Genomic DNA, 19,750 nt, shown 5'->3' on the forward strand with positions numbered 1-19,750 from the left:
GGTTACATCAATTATAATTCTTAATTTTTAAATATAAAATACTTTTTTATATATAATTTTTATTTTTATAATAAAATATATAATAAATATTTTTATAAAATATAAAACGAGCCAAGTCAAGCCGAGCTCGAGCTTATAAACTTTTGACTCGAGCCAAACTCGAGCTCAATGTTCTGGCTCGAACTGAACTTGAGCTCAAGCTCGAGCCTTATAGAATAGTCTCGAGCCGAGCTCGAGCCTGGTACTATTCGGCTCGGCTCGACTCGAATCCACCCCTACTTATAAGCTCACTGTTTCTCCATTACTCTCAATTGTGGCAAAGTTTGGCAGTGCTTATGGAAAAAATGACATGACGGATCAAGATATTGTAGACTTCAGTGTTTGCCAGCATGGAAAATTCGTGGAATACCAGCGGATGACGGATCAAGATAAGTCAAAAAGGAAATAAGTATTTAAAAATAAATTTAAAATTTGAGTTTTTCAAGAATAAGCATTAATTTTAGACTTATTTTTCAAATGTAAATAAGTGTTTATTGGTGTGGTCTCGGCTCAAATTAAATATTTATCCAAATAAATAATCATTTTTAAGCACTCTCAAAATTTAACTGTGAGGAATTTTTTGTAATCAAACTAATAGTATTGGTTTGAAAAACCGGTAACCAAAATCTATCAATTAATCGGTTGATCGGCTCAATTAACTATCGGTTTGATTCATTGGTTTGTTAGTTTTTTTGTTTTTACAATATATTATATATATAATGCATATTTATTAATTTATAAAATATATAAAAATATATGTATGCCGATCGGTTTGATTAACCATCAGTTTTTTATATTGGTTAATCAAAACCAAACCAATACTTTTAGATTTTAAAAACACCATTCAAAACTAAACCAACTGATTCGATTAACCAATTTTCTGATTCGGTTTCGGTCGATTTTTTCAATAAATTCGGTTTTTCAATTTTTTTTTGCTTACCCCTATTTGGAATCTCTCTTAAAAACATTCACAAGCTAATGTAGGGCTACAAGGGCTATGGGGATGGTGCGAGGATTAAATCCAAATTTGCTATTCCCAATAGAGATAGCTTTGTTCAAGATTAGGGTTTAGGGAATAAAGATGGGGTTAGAGAGAAATAAAGAGCGTGCAATTTTAAAAAATGAAATAAATAATAAACAAAGAACAGATGGCAGTCAGTCATTGGATCTACATCTGATCCAGATTCCTCAGTATATGGGGTAACATTCTCAGCTGGTGTCCTTAGAATTCGAAAATAAACAGAAGTCAAGAACTCCCTCTGGTTTGACTTATTGCGTTTAGCTAACAATGAAAATCTTCTTACTCCAATAGCACGGAGCTTTCTACTTTCTACTTTCCGTTTTCAAATAATGCAATGCAACTACTACTAGAAAACGGAAAATAGAAACTAGAAATCAGAATTAATCCAAATGACCGGATTGTTTAAACCCAGAGTTAATCCAAATGACCGGATTGTTTGAAACCAGAATTAATCTAAATGACCGGAGTGTTTAAACCCAGAATTAATCCAGATCCTTAGTTCATAGCTGAACTCTTCAACTAGTTCTAGTTTCTATAAACAAATGAACTAGTTGAAGAGTTCAACTTAAGAAGATCTGGATTAGTTCTGGATTTTATACAATCCGGTCATTCGATACTAGCTCCCATTGTCATTTGTTTGTATGTTTTTGACCATCATTGAATTCTAAAATTAATCCTTCTATTATAAACTAGAAACTCAATTCTCCCGATGACGTCGATCCCCCGTTCCCCGCTTGTGACGTTTCTGGATTCGATTTAGATTTTTCAGACTTTCTAAAATTTTTTCTCGTCTTTGATTTCAGAACGTGGGAATTGTTATAGCTTTCTTCTATTAATAGCCCATTCAAATGAAAGTATGAAACTATTTCCGTCTTCTTCAAGTTAAATTAAAACTATAAAAAAAAATTCATGGAATTGAGAAACTCAGACTGACGTATGTGCATATCTCACTCAATTACAACCATCAAATTTTGGTTTCTTTGTACAAGAAGGATTATTAGATGAATAAATATTATTACATCTCCAAGCAACAGCCGGCCTGAACGTGGCCGGAATATTCCTCCGGCGTCTCCACCTTTCTCCATGTATAATTCGGCGATTCCAATACGTACGTTGCATAGGGCCCACCGTACTTGGCCATCCCTAGCACCAGTAGATTTCCCTGCCATGTCAGCAAATTCGGTGACAAGCGAATGTCAGCCGGTAACTCGGCCACTGACCTCCACATGACGCCTTCTAGAACTGCCACGTGACCAGCCTTACACCTGTAAAACTTCCCCTCCGTCCCAGCCACGCAAGTCCTCGGACACGAGCCTGTGTCCAGGACGTCCTCCTCAACCTTGCTCCATTGCCACGTGGCAACATCGAAAACCTCCGCACTCCGCTCAAACCGTCCCTGCATATCCGTGGAATACCCGCCGATGACGTGGAATTTGCCAGCGTGGAAAATCCCTTTGCACTCGTCTCGCTGTCTCTCCATGTCGGGAAGCGGGGCCCACTCGTCCTTTGCCAGATCGTAAGACATTGCAGAGTTCAGTGCGTTCTTCTCGTCATCATGCCCGCCAGCTACGAAAACCTTCCGATCAGAATCCGACGCGCAGGCGAAGAACGATCGAGACCCCCCCGGCATGTCAGCCCCACGGCGCCATTTGCCGGACATGAAATCGAAAACGAACACCGCTTTAGATACTTCCCACGTCGTCGGGTTCCACCCGCCGATCACCACCAGATTCCGTCCAACCCCAGCGCACTGGCAGAACAACGGCAAACCGTCGGGAAACCCAGGGGCCGGCGGCAGGCTACTCCACGATCCAGTGGCAGGTTCAAAAAGCGTAAGCCGGTAGGCAGGCGTCGCAGGGTACTTTAGCGCAGGGGACGCTCGGTTCTGTTCAGCTTGCGTAAGGGCAACGATGGCTCGGCTCAACCCTCCGGCCTTCCTCTGCTGGTGAAACTGCACCGACTCCACCTCTTCTTTCCAACCTTTGGAGACAGCCGAGAGAGTGGAGAACTGGTTGTAAGGAACGCGTATTAAGCATTCACGGGCAATCTCATCAGGAAGACATGGAATTAGATCCATCTTGAGATAACAGAAACACAGAAGTAAACCAGGATTTAATCGGAGTACTAGAGCAGAGTAGTAAGAAGAGAAGAAGAGAAGAAGAGAAGCAGTTTGTAATTTTAACAAGGAAACAGAGAGACAGAGAGAGTATCTCGAGTTTACAAATTGACGAGAGTGATTGGGTGAAGGGAAGCTTTTAAAAAGCCGTTGGGTTCTAAAAGATAAAGAGGAGAGAGGGCGGTGGGAAGCTAGAGACGGTGGGAGACCACAGAGTCATATATGACAGAGACAGACTGTAAGGCCACAAGAACGAGCGAGACGGACAATCCGCCGTTGTTAATCGATTCCTTTAACGGTTTTCTATTTTTTATTTTTCTTATTTTTCTCTCGAGGATAAATAGACCATTATCTTATTTTATTTCTGTAAAAAGTTCAAGTCAAAGCATATTTAAATATAGAAACGAACTTAGATAGGGTAAATACTATAAGATATCTCTTACTTCAAAAAGGAATCCATTTCTTCTGGGTAATTTCGGCCGTCGGGTTGCGCTAATTTTCAACGCGGAGATCTGTGTATTTTACTTATTTTTGTAGCCCAAAATGGGGCCCGCCCATGTGCGAGTATGCGACTTCCGCTTTTAACTTTAAGTCCAAGAAAATTTCACTTTATCGATTCCAGATAAAAATGTTCCAACCGTCGATGTGATATTCTAATGGAGAAAGATGGAACACCACGATGCCAGCCATGTGAGTAGCAGGCAGGCAGGTACTAACTACTTCAAATATTTCGTTATTTAAGGCTTAATTATGAAGTAATCAGGGTTTCTTTTTATTTGCCACGTGGTAAGTATATGATGTCCACGTGGCAACTATTTCTTTCTATTTACTTCCTTTTAATCCGGGACGAAAGACGACAACACTGACGAACCACGAATCCACGATCTCAAGTCTAGCTAACATGTTCCTGTCGATTCGAAAGTTCGGATGATCCAATCATCCTTGTATCTAGACACGTGTTAACTTAATTGACAGGTGTCATAACGCTATTAATTACTGAAATCTGGGTCCAAAACAAAGAAAGGGACGACCGCTTGTTTCGTATGAAACAAGCTAACTCCAGGACGGTTATTGGTCGTCTTCTGGGAGCAAGCATGAATGAAGTGTGTGCCAAAGCTCAATCAAGCATGAATGAAGAGACTGGGATCAAATCCCGCTGCCACCACCACCAGGGGTTGGGGCCACTTGGGGGGGCTTAAGGGAAAGGAGATGGGCTACCCCTGTTGTGTAGGCCCATGATTCATGAAGCAAAAAGAAAAAAAGGGGGAAGTAAGGAATCTCAATCAGGGAATTATGGATGGTTTCGTGACCCAAAGTATCCGCACAATCAGGTGGATAGATTCCTATCCAAGGAAACAAATAGTCCAAAGTCTTCAAATCGTGACGAATCTTCGATAGTGTGTCTGTGCGTGGAAGGTCTTCATGGATGAAGTTTGAATGTTCTAGTTCTGTCGGTGTCAGCTTTGAGATCTTGTCTAAAAACTGTGGAAAAACCCAGGGTTTCGGGCAGAAGTGTAGAGAAGTCCAATTGTCAATTGACACAATGACAGGACACTTACTTTGGGAAGGCAAAAAGCGACAATTCATTGATGAGACAGGTTCAGTCCTTTCCGTTCGTCCGTTTGTATATTGGATGATGAGGGGATGAGACGGTGAGATATGTTCGTTCATCCTCATCTCCTGCTGAGTTGGGTTGGGAGTTTGGACTTCTCATTTTATCCGGTTCAGAATTTGGGCCTGGCGTGACCTCGGCCACACTGGTCCAAACCGTCCAATAGATCAACCCCGACGTTGGGTTTGGGCTTTTATCAACATGACTGACAGTGGAAGAAAATTTTCTTTCCCCTAAAATGGAAGGATTCCAAATCTGTTGATATAATCCAATTATTGTTAGAAATCTCTTCATGAAAGGATTATTCTGCGTATGTTTGATTCTCCGGGCGCTTTGTGAAAGGCGTTTTGATAAAAACTATTATTTCATCGTTAAATTAGTATTTTTCTCATTATATTTATTAATATGTATAGATATTTATTAAGTTGGTCATGATTTATGTGTACATCAATCATTCGGGAAAACTTTATTTTAACGCTTTTCTCAACGGTTAGAGATCAAATCAGCCCCCCACAACGTTCCACATCATATCCCCGTTGTGTAGGGGCAGAGACAGGATTTTTTTGAGGGGGGCCAAAACTTATGGATGGACCATAGAGGGGGCCAACCATTGGGTGAAAAGTGAGGGGAGGGAACAAACTTACATAGAAAAACTGTATTGAGTGTGTAAATTTTTGGACCATAGGGGGGGCCATGGCTCCCCCGGGTCCCCCCTAGCTCTGCCCCTGCCGTTGTGTATTGAGAACATCTCTCGATGATAGTATCAGAAATGATGGTGTTATCATCGGGCGATGTTCCCAATACATGGTGAGGATGTGCTGTGGGACATTGTGGGAGGCTGATTTGAATTCCAACGGTTGAACATTTATTCATTATTTCGTTGATGTGGTGCCTAATGGAGCTTAATTGTCAATAAATGATTTATCAAATACTTTTATCAGTTTGAAGACAAATCAAGTATAAATGTTTTTTAAGCATAAAGAAACCATCGAAGTGTTTTGCAGCTATAGTTTGGTTCAACTCACACCTTGTATTTTGATTCTATATATCTCATATATAATATATGGAATTCATATTAGCTTAATTCACCACGATGTCGAACCAATGATGAGGTGATAATAAATTCATGGGCTTCACTATGAAAGGTGTAGGCCCCATGTATTTAAATACTAGCATGAAACCTTCATTAGTTCCACGGCATGCTGAATAGCAGTCGCATTCAGCCAAACCTTGCACTAATATATGAGATGATTTGCACTATTGTAAAAATTATAATATTTTTGTAAATAAGATAAATAGTGGAAAAATAATACAAATTAATCATGATTAAAAATAATAAAATCTTAGTTACAAAATTATTTGTTAAAATTTAATAAAAAATTAAAAAAGTTATTTCAAATATTTTTAAAAATGATGCTTTTGAAATTAATTTTAATTTATAAATTATTTTAAAATAATAAAAATAGAAATGTGGGTTGTAAGTAAGAGGGTGTAACACTGAATTTATAAAATTCAATCATCCACGCTATCGTGTGGACCAAACCATGATAAATACTAGTGGAATATATATTGTGATACGTTCACTGCAATTTGCAAATGTTCCACAAAGAAACTTAGTGCCTCTTTCAATCCTGGAATGAACCGAAATGGTCTATCCACTATATTTTCACACAATCAATTTGATGAGCACCGCCTAAATGGATCTTGAGAGTTGAGAGTATAGGGAATTTATTTTGCCCATAATCCAATATTGGAAATTTGTAAAAACGACTCAACACAAAGAAGAAAAAAGGAATTTCAAAATCTAATAACTCAAATTCCCTCAGGTTGCATTTATGAGAGACGATGATTATTGCCCATATTCTCATTGGTTTTAGTTTTCTCCGCTTATAATCTAAAGATGACCACTGTTGGTGACGGTTGTTCATATTTTCACCTTAGTTTTCTCTGCTTAGAATCTCAAAGACAACCATTGATGACGATGGTTGTTCGTTTTCTCGCCGGTTTGTTTTCTCCTGTCAGAATCAAAGATTTCTTTTCAAACCCAGCTGAGAGGTGTTAACCAGTGAATGCTTGTGTTCTCACCGGTTTTAGTTTTTTGGTTGTTGATGGTTTGCTTTTTCATGATGCCGAAACCCCTGCCTTGGATTTGGAATGATTTCTTCAAGGAGAAAAGTACGAGAGGATAGAAGCCTTAGGCCCTATTTTCGTATGGAGAGAGAAAGAAGTTTCATCCAATTTTAAAGAGATGAAGTTTTACATTGATATAAACTTTTCACCAATTTTCGAGGAAAGTATTGACAAGAAAAATAATGACGAGGGTGGATTTTTTACACCCATTTATGAAGTGTATTAACACTTCTACCGAACACATGCAAAATTTTACTGGGATGTATAATTTATCCCGGTTCTCATTTATGGCTCAAACAAACATGGCCTCAAGTATTATCTCTAGAAAGGAATTGTATCACTTCAAAAGAAAGAGAGGGCATTTGCCTCAAGGTTTTCTTTCAATCTTAACGTATGAATCTTCCCTTTAAGCGAATAGGTATGGATTCAAACCGAGCCGAGTATTTGGATATTCAGCTTAACTTGTTAGAAAAACATTATGCTCAAGCTCGAATTTGAATTCAACTTAATAAAAGCTCGATAATGAGTTAAGTTTCATATAAAAAATAAAAATATATACATATGAAAATTATTTATTATTATATATAAAAATTAAAAATATTATATATAATATATACTTGATTAAGCTTATGAACCAAGTTTAATTAGACTCAAGTTTGACTTAATTAGCAAATGAACTTGCATATTTGGCTTGAGCCCAACTCAAAACTCAATTTAAATCGAACAAAATCGAGCTTTCCACGAGATGAACTGGAATTAACTCGTGAAAAAAATCATTTAATGTCCCTACAAGCGAATATATTCTATAGTTATACAGTTTGCATGCTTAAATGTCTTTCCAACTGTTCACTTTTTCCTTCAATTTTATGTGAATTGAGTGGACCTCAGCACCAAGCAGTTTGTAGGTTGTGTGGTTAACTAGTTGTCAACCTGAACCATCCAACTACTTAACCCAAACACAACTTAATTCACAAAGGAATGAAGGAAAAGGTGAACAGTTGGAAAGACAATTTAAGCATGCAAACTGTAGAATATATTTGCTTGTAGGTGTTGACATTATCCTAGTTTTTCATAAGTTATTTGAGTTTTGTTTGTGAAAAACTCAATTCAGTTTGGTTTAAATCGAGTTTCAAGTTGAGCTTTAGCAAAATATATAAGTTTATTTGCTAATTAAGTTGAGTTCAAGTCTAATGAAGTTCGGCTTATGAGATTCAAGGACCTAATCGGGTTTATATTATATATAATGTTTTAACTTTTTATATATAATAACAAATAATTTTTATATAAAATTTGGTTTATATCAAGCTCAATTCGAGCTGAACTCGAACATACAAGTTTTTAAGTCGAGCCTAATTCGAGTTTATATTTCTAATTCAACTTGAGCTCGACCTCAAACTTGAACCTGATGTTTTTCTGCCAAACTGAATTCAAATAGCCAAATATTCAACTCGGTTTGAATCAACTTTTAATTCGCTTGGAGGGGAAGATTAGTACGTTAAAATTGAAAGATAACCTTCAGCCAAATGCCATCTCTTCCTCTTGAAGTTATACAATTCCTTTTTAGAGAACGGGATTGAGAATTTGAGTTATCAGATTTTGAAAGTCCTTTTTTACTTCTTTTTGTGAGTCGTTATTACAAATTTCCAAAATTGGAATAGGAGCAAAATCAATTCTTTTTCACTCTCAACTCTCTAGGCCCATTCTAAGAGTCAAATGCATAATTTAGAAAACAAAAGTGGTCCTTGTCTTTTGCATGATAACACCAATCCCCACCGATGGATGACTTTGACTTAAAGTAGGCCTGAGCGTATGAGGGTCGATATTTGTTATGGTTGGATGATAGGGTTTGAGGTGGCCTGGCCGGCCCTAATTCAACCGTCTCACGTTTGAGTTGCAGTTCTAAGTAGGCCTGAGCGCCTGAGGCTCGATGTTTGTTATGTATCCATATCTCCCAATAATAATATTAGTATTAATGATGTCATCATCGGGTAATGTTCCCAATAAATGGCGGGAATGTGCTGTGGGGTGTTGTGGGGTGGCCCCTTGTGGGGTGGGGATGTGATCTCATTTGTTATGGTTGGTTGATAGGACTAGAGGTGGCCTGGCTGACTGGCCGGCCCTCAACCAACCGCAGACCACCTTTGTTTAATTTGTTTCTTTTTTTTTTTCATTTTTAAAAATTATCCATTTGACTCTTGAAAGTTGAAGCAGTGGGAAAGATGCCGCACCACTTACCCACCTATCAAGTTTACGATTGGTGATGTAGATAAGGTTCTTCTGTGGCTTGAGCTCAGTTTGGAAGGAATACAAATGCAAATATATAAAATATAAATACATACAAAATAATACAAAATACATGATTTTGCACTGCATATTTATATTTTTGCTCCTTCCAAATTGAGCCTTGGGAACTAAATTCAATGTATTGGATTTGTCACCATAACATCACAAGCACCATTGTAGCCGGTAGGGACATGATTGGGAGGCGATGGATAACCAAATTCTCGCTATTAAGGGACAGACCCAAATCTAGTGATCATAGGAACAGGGTGGGGCCTTGGTTAGCCTTGACCAATCTGATCCAACCTGCCTGAGTTGCAACCTTGGATGCTAACCAATTAAGGGGTAGTCCAGTTGGTGCGCTGGATGAATTGTTCCAATGATAGTACGGTTTCGAATCCTGTTATTATCATTTCCGTAAGAAAAGAGTTGTTGGCATGATATTGTACTGTTCACTTAACGACCTATCCATGTATCAGACAATGATTAGTATAAAATAAATAAAAAAAAAACCTTAAATTCTTGGTCTAACTTTTTTATTATTTTGATAAGACCCATTCCTATTTAATTTTAGCGTTGGTCTTTAACGGTGCTGAAATTACAGTTATGTTAGCATTGTTAACCAAAGAATAAAAAGAATTCTATATTATTTTGATCTGGTAAATTGAATCATAATTTTGCAAAATTTGAGTCTTGTTTTGCTTATACCTAATTCTAAATATAGGTGGTGTTTGATAATGCTTTTCAAACATTTAATGTTTGAAAAACTTGATTTTTAGATGTTGGAGGTGTTTGACATGGTCTCCCGTCTAACATCTGATTAGAGGAATATGACGAATTTATGTCTGTATATGATTAGACATATTTATCTAAGGAGTTGGACGAATTAATGTGTGAATGCGATTAGAGGAAAAATGTTTATTATTAGATAGTGACTTTTGGTGGGATTGTAATGATGAAAAAAAAAGGCATGTTGTGGTTTGGGCATTTGAAAGGTCGTTCCTTTAGGACATGTAAGATCAGTTTGTGAGGCTTAAGTCTTTCTTAGGATGAGACCTAAGCCTTAAGTTTCAAGGTGTGAAGCGTAAAAAGGAATAATCCTCAAGTATTAATGATTATTTAGTTATTTAATATAAAAATATATATTTTATATATTTTTATAGTTCAAAATATATGAAAGAAACATTTCAATAATTATGGGCCAAATAAATAAAAATAGTAAAAATGAAAAGTCACTAGGGAAAATCAAGTTTTATTAGCTTCTCTTACTCTTGGATATATCCAGTAAGGTTTTTTTTTTTTATTATTCTAAATTTAACTAAAATTTGTTTTTTCTCATTTCTTTTATTATTGTATTTATTTTTTTTTTATTGATTTTTTTTGCATAGATCAAATTAACTAATTTTTTTTCTTTCTTCTAAACTATTGAATGACCATAGATCTGATATCCAATTATATGAATGATTCTTCACACGTTTCCTTCCTTCTAAATTGGTCATTTGAATTAATTGAGAATTTTGCATTTTGGAAGATGAAATTTAAAATATTTATAATTGTTAGTTGATTCGTTATTATTTTATTTAATACTTAAAACACTAAAATTCAATGCTCATAATCTTTTATTTAATAGATATTTATACCTTCTATCATCTTAACTTTTCTCCAGAATTAAACATGGAATCACACTATAATGATGGCCCCTTTTCGACGAAGATTGTAGCTATTGGTTCCTCTTGGGGAGCTCGAAAGGACTCCAGATCACCTGTCCACATCTATCCACAACACACTATTCTCGTGAATTGAAAATATCTCCCCCTGCATTTATAATACTGTGTAGGAGGATGAGATATTTTTTATGCGTAACTATATGTGGGTAAACATGAACAGGAGATCCGGACTCGCTCAAAAGGAATCAACTTTCCATGGCATAAGAGCCAGCCCACTAAAGACCATAGCTAGAAGTGATGCCTATAATGCTTTATTGGCTGAGTTGCTTCACACAAATGTTGATCCTATGGGACCACCAACTCTCTCCTCTTCATCAACTAACCAGACCGTCTGGTGCCCTCCTCCTGCTGGATGGTGGAAAGTTAATGTCGACGCTTCGGTGGCAACCATATATCTACGGGGCTCGGTGTGGTGGGTAGAGATCATGTTGGGAACTTACTTTGCTGCTTATCCATAGCGATCCCCACTGCACTCGGAGAAGAGGAGGCAGAAGCTACATCCTTGTTGGAAGCCTTGAAATTTGTTCATTCTGTCACTAAAGATTATTGTTGAAGGTGATACATTGGATGTTACACATTTTGGTGATGTCCCCATAGGTAATCATTTCTTGAGACACACGGGTTCCATACTTCCATTCGTACAGAACACTCCTACGTCGCCTTTAGACGCAACTGGTGACCAGCAGATATCCATATTCCTAAAATGTTTGCCATTTCATGTTGCGAAATAAGCTTTGAGTTATAAAAGAAAGAGATCCATGTGGTATATTCAGCAAGTGCTATCGGGTGCTCCAAACCCATAAACCCTCCCAACCCAGGTCCCGGTGAGATTCGATCTTGCTACAACCAGCAGGAGATCTTATCAATCAATCGGCGTAAGGTTTAGTCGCTGCTGTGTTATGCCAATTCAATTGCCCCTGGGATGGTTGCTCACTTGCCTCCCTAGGGCTGTCAATGGTCAGGTAGAGCCAGCAGAACTAAACTGACTCAATTATATGTAGAATTGCTAATGAAACCAGAAAATCTAAGGCCCGATCTAACATCTAATCTAAGTATTTTGGAAGTATTTTGGATTTGGATGATGTGTATGTAATCGGAATGGATTCGGATTTTGCAATCTACATCCAATTAATAATCAGGATTGTATTTGAATTTGGCTCTATCCACTTTGATTAAAATCCGAATCTGATTATATTATAATATTTATTGATTTTAATATAATTTTATATAATATATTTAAAATTATAAAAAGTATATTTTATATATTTATTATATATGAATATATGTATATATATATATATAATTTAGTATGTTATATTTACATTAATTTATTATATAAAAAGTAATTAATTTTTTTTTGTATTTTAAAAATTTAAAGCGGAATTGAATTAAATCCAAATCTGATTCGAATCTATTAGGATTTGAATTCAAATTCAACCGGATTCAAATGCAAGTTATCGGATTCAGATTTGGCTAAATCCAATCCAATTACAGCCATAATTGTATGCATCGCTAAAACATAGGGAATATATCCCCACATAAAATGTAAATACAGATGATATTCCTAATGCACGACTGGATACCGTACTCTCAAGGTGTGTAAATGATTTTTGCTTGATCCGGAACCAGTTATATTGGGTTTGGGTCTGTATCACATGTCCAAATTATTATTGGGCTGATTCTGGGTCTTGGCTGCCCATTCTAATACCTATATTGCTCATTGTGTGCTTTGTAATATTATCATACTATCATGCTAATTAAAATGCATCAATTTAACAAATGGATAATTTGTCAATTGCCTGATAATCCTGATTAATTGGTTTGGTTATGGGTCTGTTATTACTGTTTCAGGACTGGTTCTACACATTTACTTATCGGTTGACCAGATCTACCCTGATCCGGACCAGACCTGGCCCATTGACAGCACTATACTCTCCCGTCCTCAAGTTGGTGCTGTAAATGAACTTAGTTCAGTTCGTTCTTGAGCTTGGCTCACAGGCTTGGGTGGATTCAGCTTTGGTTTAAGCTAGGTTACTTATATAATACACCAGACACATTATTTCATAAAATTAATATCTTATAATAAATATAAATGTTACATTTTCTTGTTATCTCTTAGATGTGTGCCCCAAATCATGGTCTCCCTTGGTTCCAATGGACGATGGCTATGCCTGGTTTGTCCGTAAATAAGAGAGTTTAGAGCCTATTTGGTTCACCATCAGAATTAGAATCGATATCCCCTAGAATCAGAATCAGAATTGGTTCAGACTGGAATCTAAATGAGAATCAGACTTGGCTGGAATGAAATTTCATTCCTAGGGGAGGGGGAGGGAATGACCATTTGGCCCATTCTTTCAAATAGGGGAATGCCACTCCACCAGGAGTAGGAATGAGGATTCCAATTCCACCCAACCAAACAGTTGGAATCGGAATGGGACCCTATTCCCACAAATGACAAACCAAACAGACCATAAGTACATTCCTTCAAGTTTCAGTTTCTCTCTTATTGTCTGTCAAACCAAACGCAGCCTAAGTGTAACACATCCTAACACATCCAGGGAGAGAGAGAAAGGCTAGGGGAAAAGGAGCTTCAGACAAATCATCTACTCTCCTTGGATGGGTTACACCTAGTTCATCAAGCTTCAGGGCGAATAAAACCTTGTTAGTCAATGATTCATTTATATTTCAGTGCAGAGTTATTTCGACAGCATCTTGCATCATCAAAGCTTTCTATCCAGTCACTTTTCAATTGCATGTCCAATTCTTATGGATCCCAATCCATGCCTTTAGAACGACTTAGTTGTTGACTTGTGTCCTGGCTCTTATCATTGCCTGCCTTATATTTAATAAATTTTGATCAACAAACAGATCAAAAATAAATAAGTAGTTTGCCTAAAAAAATGAAAAAGATGAGAGGGGAGCAGTGTATTCAATCAATGCAAAATTCTTCTCAAGTTATGTAACTAATCCTGATTGACTGAAAATGACCTATGACCATCTCTTGCATGCTAAGCTAAGTAAGAAGCCGCTGATACAACAATGAATACAGTCTTGTTGCTCCCAAGGAATGGAAAAATAATTTCACCAGAAATGGAAGTGATTCCAGTCAAGAAATCTGAATTTTATATAATGCAAAGAAAAAAATAAGTGAAATTGAACAAGAATCCTGAAACTATTTGTCACCAAAACCTCCATGGATCTTTATATGGAGGTACATAGCTCTCTGTGGGAGGAAGAAGTCGAAAAGAAGCCACCGTTTTTTCTAGGAAGGGTCCCATCTGTACATTAACGGAAAGTTTACAGACTGTTTACATGTGAAAATGTGTGTGTGTGTGTGTGAGAGAGAGAGAGAGAGAGAGAGAGAGAGACTTACAAAGTTCCACTGCTTGGTAAGAGTAGAAGCATTCAATGAGTACAAGTAACCTGCAGCCAAAGGTTAAAAATGAAAGAACTGCAATTAACAAGAAGCATCTAGTGTGAAAGAAGCAATAACAAGTAATGGAAGCTAAGACTTTGAAGCATCTAAACATAGACCTTACAGAAACCAACAAAGATTGGATATGTACAAAAAAAAAAGGTTTTGTATAACTTCTAGCAACATCCATAAAGTGGTTTGACTGTTAAAAAAGACAACAACAAAAGATGTGGTGACAGAGTAGAATGGTTAAATAGGATTTGACAAGAGATCCAAACTAGTCGGGATAAGTCTTTTGCTGAGTTGATAAAATGTGACAAGTGATATCTGACAAACATTTCAGGTAGGAAGTATGGGAATAAGGTCCTACCATCTCGTTCAGCAGTAGAACCTACATGGTGTCGATAAATATTTGATTCTTGAGCCTGCATTTTTCTACACGGATCAACAACAGCAACAAAGCATTCCATAGAATAAAAAGTTTTAAAATTCATGGAGAAAACACTAACAGATTTTGTGGGTGACTTGCGAACTAGATATTCGTAGTACCAATAGGGCTCACCGTCAATCTGTTAAAATGAAAACAATGGAGGGTTCTAATCATTCTCGTATTAGTGTATTAACTGTAAAACAAGACTTACGGTAATGATTTTGGGGGAATGTTCCACATTAAAGAAATACCATTCTCCAGGAAAACATTAAAAATCACTTGAAAAGCAAATGTGAATAATAGGGAAAACTTACTTCACTAGAATGTGTATCAAGAACAGAGCTCTCAGCCAGACGCTGACTGGAAGTGACACGCTGCAGAGTAGCATAGGCACAAGTTCAAACTACTAGGTTGAGTGATAAACTTCAAGGAAGAAAAACAATTTAGATAAGCACCCTATAATAGACTGTGAGTCAGTCAGCTTTCTGACAATGATAGGGGTTATCCCATAAATCTAGATCCAACTGATGAAGCATGTGCTTCAGTCCACCAGAGGATCTCATCAATCAAATAATGAATTCCAACCATTTTCACATATTTTTCATAGCAAAGCAAAAGATATCAATTCATTGGATAAATCAGAAACAAAAAAAGTCTGAATTCCAAACTATAGGTTGTATTAGGTAACGGTTTCAGGAAATTAGGTACCAAAGCAGACTTATCAGCTAAAACAGAATCAGCAACATCTTTTGCGCTCCATGTCTTCTTATCCTTCATTTTTAAGAACTGTGAATTGGGAGGACCTATCTGGACCAAAGAAGATCAAAATCATCAACCTTGACAAAGAACAAGTAGAGCTGTGCCTTGTTGAAGCATTGTCTTCTAAAAGTTACCGAAACAGAAATTATGAGGTTATCTTTTATGTCGACCCGCTCGGACACTATACGTTGGCGTGCATCAGCTGTACAACATCAATAACCAAGTTAAATTTTCCTTTATAATATCTAGTGTTCCTAAACGTTTTATCAGGTAATACTTGGAGTTTAGAATGGAATGTGGATTAATTCCCAAAATATATGGCAACCGAAGTATACAAGCAGAAAGAATGAGTGTTCACATCAGGGTAGGAGGATTTGAAAGCACTTTCTTTCCTGCCAATGCTGTTCACGCTCATGCACAGATGATTTAGTCTCAACTAATTGGTCACTTTACGAAAAGGATGATCCGATTCAAAGATCTTTAATTTACTGATGTATTTTGCCTTTTTGGAACAATGGAGGAATGTGAGGAACAATTGAGAAAAAAAAGATTTATAATCCAATTTGTAAGTGGATTCTTGATCAGGAGGATTCCATGGTCAACCACTTTTCCAAGGATCAGCATCACAAAACTTCAACTGATATAGTTATATCTTTTGGGATAATGCTGGAGGTGTTTCCTATCATGTATCAGCCCTTTTAGCCTTGAAAAATATTTAATCCAGGAATGGCAGGAAATCAAACAAATTGCACGATATTACTACTTAAAATTGAAGTATCTAACATGTCTACCACTTCGAAGCATATAGAAAATATAGCTTAGCACAGACAGAACTGCTACCCTGTATGGAATAGGTAGGGAGCAAAGTTCTATCATATCCTCTCATCTGGTGTAAACATTCCTAGAGAAAATTTATTGCACTTGAGAAAGAACAATGAGCCATAGTAAAGAAAACAAGACATATATCAAACTTACGAGATAGTGGGGCAGCTGAAGAATAGCGTTCTGGTTTTCTGGATTCCACCCTTGAAAACAGATGAAAGTCATCAGGTTTTGAAAGTTTAAAGAAACTATAAAAGAACTAGTAGTTTTAGCTTCTAAATGAATAAAGCAACATGAATAGCATGCATAGACTTGTAAAATCTATAGCTGCCGTAGCCAATTAGTACCAATTAAAGGGTGATTTCTCAGTAGTACCAATTAAACTTTTACAGATCCACCAGTATGAAAAAAAAAGGTTAAGTTCTTAAGAAAGATCACATGGAAATGATATAACCAACCATAAGACCACAAATAAATATATTCCTGAAGTCATTTATTTCGTTGAACATTCAATAGATCATGGACATGAAAGCAATCCTTATTCAAGATGCATAGAAATGGATTTTTTAGAAGGAATTACGTTTTCACAAATACCATCCACCAGAAACCTTGTAACAAGTCTAAAATAGTAAATAGAATTTCAATAGGAAGGACAACCTATAATCATTCCAAACAACTACCACAAACATGAGTCATCAAGGACAAAGACAATTTGTAGCAATTTTGAGTTTATTGGACTGATAGTCTTCAATTGATGTATAGTACATAGATACTCCAATTCATGTCAAACACTATAATTTTAGTTCAAATTCTGTGTTCAATACCTTCTACATAAAAAATCTTGGTGTATCTAGTTAACCTAGTTCAACCAATACAAAGTGTTAATTTTGGGTTTCCCTGTTAATGTTTTGTTACGCCATCCAACAGTATGGACTTGTCTCTGGAGGTGAGCAGATCCAGTTTAATCTTTGATTCAAACTAGCGGACCGAAATGTTTAAACATCAATAAAGGTATATGGTATTGAAATCAAATACTGAAATTATTAAAAAAGGCCATTACCCAATGTTGGTCCCAGCTATGTGGGATCTTGGGAGGGGTAGACTGGATACCGTCCTAACCTTTGCCAATTTTTTGCACAAGTGGCTGCTTTCAGACTTGAACCCGCATTCTCATGCTTGCCAGTCCAAGATTTTACCATTGCACCAAGTAATGGTCCCTAAATTTTCAAATTATTATCGACTAATTTCTTATGATAAATTACTAGTGACTCAATACAACTAGGATGGTAGAAGCCATGAAAGATTTTGTTTGGGCAAGAACCAAAGACGTTCCCATAAGTCCCAATTTGTTTAGTTGAAGGTGGTTTTGCTTGTGCATCTTTGTTTTACTTTCCTTTTTTCCAGTACAATTGTAATCACAAATCCAGAAAAGGATAAACAAGCAAAGAAAGAAGTGAATTTAAAAGAAATAGCTAACAACAAGAGATTCGTGTTGCCAATTAAGCAAGGCAATATTGTTCTTTTCGAATGAAATTCCAATTCAATTCAAGACATGACCTACCATTTGAAGACAAACTTCTTTGATGGCAACTCCGATGGGTACAGAAAAGAATAAGCATTTATATCATCAACTAGTAAGGACATTTTTAACTCTTCTTCCGGCTCAGCAGCAGCAACCAGAACTAGGGAAACCAAAGCTACATATTAGAACATCTCCGAGCTTTTGTAAAAATTAAGGGGAATTGACTTAACCCATAAATGTGAAGCAATAATTATACTGAACGCCCACAAATCATTCTTTCCAATCAACATATATTACATGAAAGATAAAATTATTGGCTAAAAAGTGAAAATGATACGTAAGAAGGCCGTCATTTTAGCTTACCTGAAGGTGGAAAGATCATAAATACGGTAGAAGAAAAGCCAAACAGTACTAAATCCCTTTTTCGAAAGTCATTTCCCGAAGTGGGTATTGAAGAAGAACAAGAAACGAATGGGATTTTCTCTGCTAATAGGCACTTCTTCTGATAAAGCTTGCGTCTAGTCTGGTTTCTGAACCAAAAGAAAAGAGGTCAAACTTATGAGAGAGGTGTGTAAAAGAGAGAGCAAGAGAGAGTACCTGAAAAGGATTGGAAGATTTGGAGACGAAGGGTTACTGAATTTGGAAAGAGAAAGAGAGGGAGGGAGAAGAGCTGTCGTCATTGTTCCTCTCCTCTACTCAGTGTTAGCTCATCCACTCGAGTATCGAGTCACTCATTTGGCTGAATAACGTAACCCAAAATTAATAATAAAATAATAAATAAAAGGATAAAAGACTTAAACATACCCTCAGTTTTTCCGAAAGGACTTAAAAGATGTGAAACATAACGTGAATTCATTTAAAATTTTTAAAATTCTATTTTGCCCCTATGGCACTTATTTGTTCATCTATCCATTATCCTATATTTGTTGGGGAAAGCCTATCTTTTTATTAGACAAAGCAAAATCAACTTGAACGCACCAAAAGTTTTCTGTTAAGCAAAATCCTAGACACCCAAAATCATTATTCAAACAAATTTTAAAATTTGAAATCAAATGTTTTAACAGCTGTAGATCTTATGATTTATAGTTGTAAAAGAATTGAGAAGTAAGACCTTTCTGATTATGTTAGAGAGCACATTTTAGATGTTGGAATCATCCGTCAACAACGTTGGAACCTATTAGGGTTTAAATTGGTATTAGAATTTGACTTGAATTGGGTGGTACTCATCAAACAATCTCAATATGAGCTTTCTGATTCCAAATGCAATAAGTTAAATGGGATTGTATAGCCAATGTCTACTGTTTAGTCAAAATTTGACTTGGATTGCATGAGATTCATCAATCAATCTCTTCATATTCGGATTTATAATCTCTGTGCTTCTTTTTGAAAGTTTGAAAGAAAATGAAGGATAAAAGAATCATAAGGTATCTTTAAGTCATTTTGAAAAACTCAAGGTATGTTTAAGCCAATTAATGAAAACTGAGGGTATGGTTAAGTCTTTTCCCCTAAATAAAATGATTAATTTAGAAATGACAGTTTTCCCTGTCTCCATTGCCTATTCGGACTCACCAAGGTATGTTCAAGTCATTTGCTCTAGTGACGACGGGGAGTGATGTCCCCAACTCACCATAACTTTTTAAAATGTCTAAAACTCACCATGGGTTTTTAACCTTTAAAATATTATGGTGAGTTTTAGACAATTTTTCTTTAAAATATTATTTATATTTTAAATTTTTAAATTGTATATATTAAATATTTTAAAATATTATTAAATAGATTCATATTCATTTCAATTCAAATAGATATATACTACCTAAGTGTTGAAGTAATTTAGGTTAATGAGTTTTTCATTTTTCAAGTAAATTCTTTTTTCAAAA

General features: G+C 36.3%; 2 protein-coding genes across 3 annotated transcripts; both read right to left on the reverse strand.

The window, feature by feature from the left end:
- Positions 1-1,990: 1,990 nt before the first annotated feature.
- On the reverse strand, positions 1,991-3,325 carry LOC104592615 (F-box/kelch-repeat protein At1g15670-like). The gene has a single exon (XM_010252059.2). It carries the CDS (start codon positions 3,135-3,137, stop codon positions 2,076-2,078), a length of 1,062 nt encoding a protein of 353 aa, XP_010250361.1. The 5' UTR covers positions 3,138-3,325; the 3' UTR covers positions 1,991-2,075.
- A 10,654-nt stretch (positions 3,326-13,979) lies between these two features.
- On the reverse strand, positions 13,980-18,630 carry PPD5 (PsbP domain protein (Mog1/PsbP/DUF1795-like photosystem II reaction center PsbP family protein)). 2 transcript variants are annotated; one of them, XM_010251563.3, is made up of 11 exons: positions 18,471-18,630; positions 18,237-18,403; positions 17,913-18,033; positions 16,505-16,554; positions 15,664-15,731; positions 15,479-15,577; positions 15,085-15,144; positions 14,850-14,909; positions 14,711-14,765; positions 14,299-14,348; positions 13,980-14,203 (listed from the first exon to the last, which is right to left on the reverse strand). In XM_010251563.3, the coding sequence occupies exons 1-11, from the start codon at positions 18,551-18,553 to the stop codon at positions 14,105-14,107; spliced, it is 912 nt and encodes a 303-aa protein (XP_010249865.1). In that variant the 5' UTR covers positions 18,554-18,630; the 3' UTR covers positions 13,980-14,104. The 2 variants fall into 2 exon arrangements, with proteins under 2 accessions (XP_010249865.1, XP_088748756.1); XM_088892630.1 differs by lacking the exon at positions 15,664-15,731 and having other exon boundaries at positions 15,479-15,573.
- Between the last annotated feature and the right edge of the window lie 1,120 nt (positions 18,631-19,750).

Source organism: Nelumbo nucifera, chromosome 8, assembly GCF_055504915.1.
Source record: "Nelumbo nucifera cultivar China Antique chromosome 8, China Antique-T2T, whole genome shotgun sequence".
In the NCBI taxonomy this organism is placed as follows: Eukaryota; Viridiplantae; Streptophyta; class Magnoliopsida; order Proteales; family Nelumbonaceae; genus Nelumbo; species Nelumbo nucifera.

Excerpts from the sequence above, each read along its gene's own strand:
- LOC104592615 (XM_010252059.2), bottom strand. The coding sequence starts at position 3,137 with ATGGATCTAATTCCATGTCTTCCTGATGAGATTGCCCGTGAATGCTTA.
- PPD5 (XM_010251563.3), bottom strand. The coding sequence starts at position 18,553 with ATGACGACAGCTCTTCTCCCTCCCTCTCTTTCTCTTTCCAAATTCAGT. Across the intron at positions 15,732-16,504 it reads TTCAGCTGCCCCACTATCTC|CTGATGCACGCCAACGTATA; the intron begins GTAAGTTTGATA and ends GATGTTGTACAG. Across the intron at positions 14,349-14,710 it reads TTCTACTGCTGAACGAGATG|GTTACTTGTACTCATTGAAT; the intron begins GTAGGACCTTAT and ends CTTTGGCTGCAG.